Source organism: Xyrauchen texanus, chromosome 38, assembly GCF_025860055.1.
Source record: "Xyrauchen texanus isolate HMW12.3.18 chromosome 38, RBS_HiC_50CHRs, whole genome shotgun sequence".
Taxonomy (NCBI): Eukaryota; Metazoa; Chordata; class Actinopteri; order Cypriniformes; family Catostomidae; genus Xyrauchen; species Xyrauchen texanus.
In genome coordinates, this window is record NC_068313.1 from 35,412,348 (window position 1) to 35,414,847 (window position 2,500).

Here is a 2,500-nt window from a genome sequence, read left to right on the forward strand (position 1 = left end):
GTGTGTCTCTGTCTGTCTGTCTGTCTGTGTCTGTCTGTCTGTGTCTTGTGTCTGTGTGTGTGTGTCTGTCTGTCTGTTTGTGTGTGTCTCTATGTGTGTGTCTGTCTGTCTGTGTCTTGTGTCTGTCTGTTTGTGTGTGTCTCTCTGTCTGTTTGTGTGTGTGTCTCTCTGTCTGTGTGTGTGTGTCTCTCTGTCTGTGTGTGTGTCTGTGTGTGTGTGTGTCTGTCTCTCTGTCTGTGTGTGTGTGTCTGTCTCTCTGTCTGTGTGTCTCGCTGTCTGTGTGTGTGTGTCTGTCTCTCTGTGTGTGTGTGTGTCTCTGTCTGTGTGTGTGTGTGTGTGTGTGTGTGTCTGTCTGTGTGTCTGTGTTTGTGTGTGTCTGTACAGACATTGAACAACATTTGATTGGAAAAGAGTGTTACGGATCTTAATCCCAGCTGACCGACAACCTTCGACCACACAAGCACATGCTCTCTTACCTGATGCCTTTCATGAAACTAACTTCCTGTCTTTCTGTCCTGTTTGTAGTTCTACCATAAATTCAGTGTCCTGGTCTCCATCGGGTGCGTATGTGGCCAGCGTTGAGAAAGGCAGCAAGGCCGTGCTGTGGTCTGATATGTGATTGGCCGCTCTCTTCCCCGCCTCCGCAGTGATCGACTGAGCACCGTGCTATTGTGATTGTGCAAAACAGACTGTATAAAGACAGACAGTGAGCCCCACCTCACATCCCTCTGGTCTCTTGAACCATATGTCCCATAATGCCATATGTTTGGAGATCCACGTGCATGCGTGCTGCCTTCCTCAGAATAGACGGCACCATACACGTATTATATACATAAGTATGGACGTCAACTTTCATGTACTGTTGGATGTCTCACGCAAGCTCCGTGTGAGACGATGAAGATGTGGATATTCTAGTTGTTCTTCACAACTCTTACGGCTTGTTTTTTAACACGGTTTTAAATTGGTGTGTGTGCGTTTGGAATGTACTGCTTTTGCACAGATGCAGGTCCTTTAAAGCGATCCTTCTGCCATCATTTACTCAACCTCTTGTTGTTCCAAACTAGTTTGACTGACTTCTGTTTTCCATGCAATGAACATTTAATGATGTTTAAAGTTATCTTGTGTTCCATTGTAGACAGTTATATGGGTTTGGAAAACATGAGGGTGAGTAAATAATAACAGAATTGTCATTTTTGGGTGATTTATTCCTTTAAGATATGTGTGTGTGTGTGTGTGTTTGACTTTAATGAATCTCAATAGGTGGATACTGATGCAGGTCCTGATGCACGTAGAGGGCGCTGTTCAGCATCACTATTCATTGGCTGTTTACAATCAGGCAAATAAACAGGCGTCAGGCTAAATTAAAGGTCCGCCGCCTCCTATGTAAGGTAAACCCCCATTTCCTAAACACAAAGGTACACTCATGCCTGTAGAGGTTGTAGAGTAAACCTCAAGAGCAAAGTCTGGGTCATATTTCCCCACTAAATCTATTTTTAAAAAGAATAAAAAGGATTCGTACGTCACAGAAGTAGCAAGAATCTACTGAGAATCATCGAGTCATGATGCCGCGGCACAGTTTAGGGAAATTGTGCCTCGTTAAAATGTAGGAATGCATATTTTTTTTATTAATTCATTTATTCCATTTGCTTTTTGGACCTGAAATATGAAAGGAGCCCCTCAGAAGACAGAAATGTATTTTCCTCGTTTCTTGGCAATAGCTTTTATCCGTCCCTTATGAGAATGAACCGTGATGATAAAAATCATAATCATTCTGCCCGATAAACATGGTTAATTTATAACACATGTAACATGGTTTTAAAATCAATAAAGGTATTGCCAAGGGATCTCAAAACTATTTCAGAAGACAAATGTCCTCCTTGTCCTCTAAGGGGCTCCGTAAATATGACCTGGACATGCTTTTGTACGATTCACCCAAACGTCTGCGAAATTACCATCATCACAGCTTCAGGCTTTTAATTGGACCAATCAAGAACTCTCTATTATAAGCCCCTCCCCCTGACCCCCGACTCCTCTCGGATCCTGGGTGAGCGCGCGTGCGTGCGTATGGTGACAACCGTTGGATGCACTGGTGCAGAATGTGTGTGTGTGTGTGTGTGAGAGAGAGAGTGTGTGTGTGAGAGTGTTCGTGTTTGAGAGAGTGCGTGAAAGAGTGCGTGTGTGTGAGTGCGTGTGTGTGAGAGTGTGCGAGTGCGTGAGAGAGTGCGAGTGCGTGAGAGAGTGCGAGTGCGTGAGAGAGTGCGAGTGCGTGAGAGAGTGCGAGTGCGTGAGAGAGTGCGAGTGCGTGAGAGAGAGCGAGTGCGTGAGAGAGTGCGAGTGCGTGAGAGAGTGCGAGTGCGTGAGAGAGTGCGAGTGCGTGAGAGAGTGCGAGTGCGTGAGAGAGTGCGAGTGCGTGAGAGAGTGCGAGTGCGTGAGAGAGTGCGAGTGCGTGAGAGAGTGCGAGAGTGCGTGAGAGAGTGCGAGAGCGTGAGAGAGCGCGAGG

General features: G+C 46.0%; 1 protein-coding gene across 6 annotated transcripts in view; it reads left to right on the plus strand.

Moving 5' to 3' along the window:
* LOC127632146 (autophagy-related protein 16-1-like) overlaps nt 1-1,426 on the plus strand; it is a 20,818-nt gene extending 19,392 nt beyond the window's left edge. For all 6 annotated transcript variants that reach the window (XM_052110725.1, XM_052110726.1, XM_052110727.1 and 3 more), the window contains one exon: nt 526-1,426. In XM_052110725.1, the coding sequence (XP_051966685.1) occupies nt 526-619 (94 nt within the window). In that variant the 3' untranslated portion in view covers nt 620-1,426. The remainder of the gene's footprint in view (nt 1-525) is intronic.
* The last annotated feature ends 1,074 nt before the right edge of the window (nt 1,427-2,500 follow it).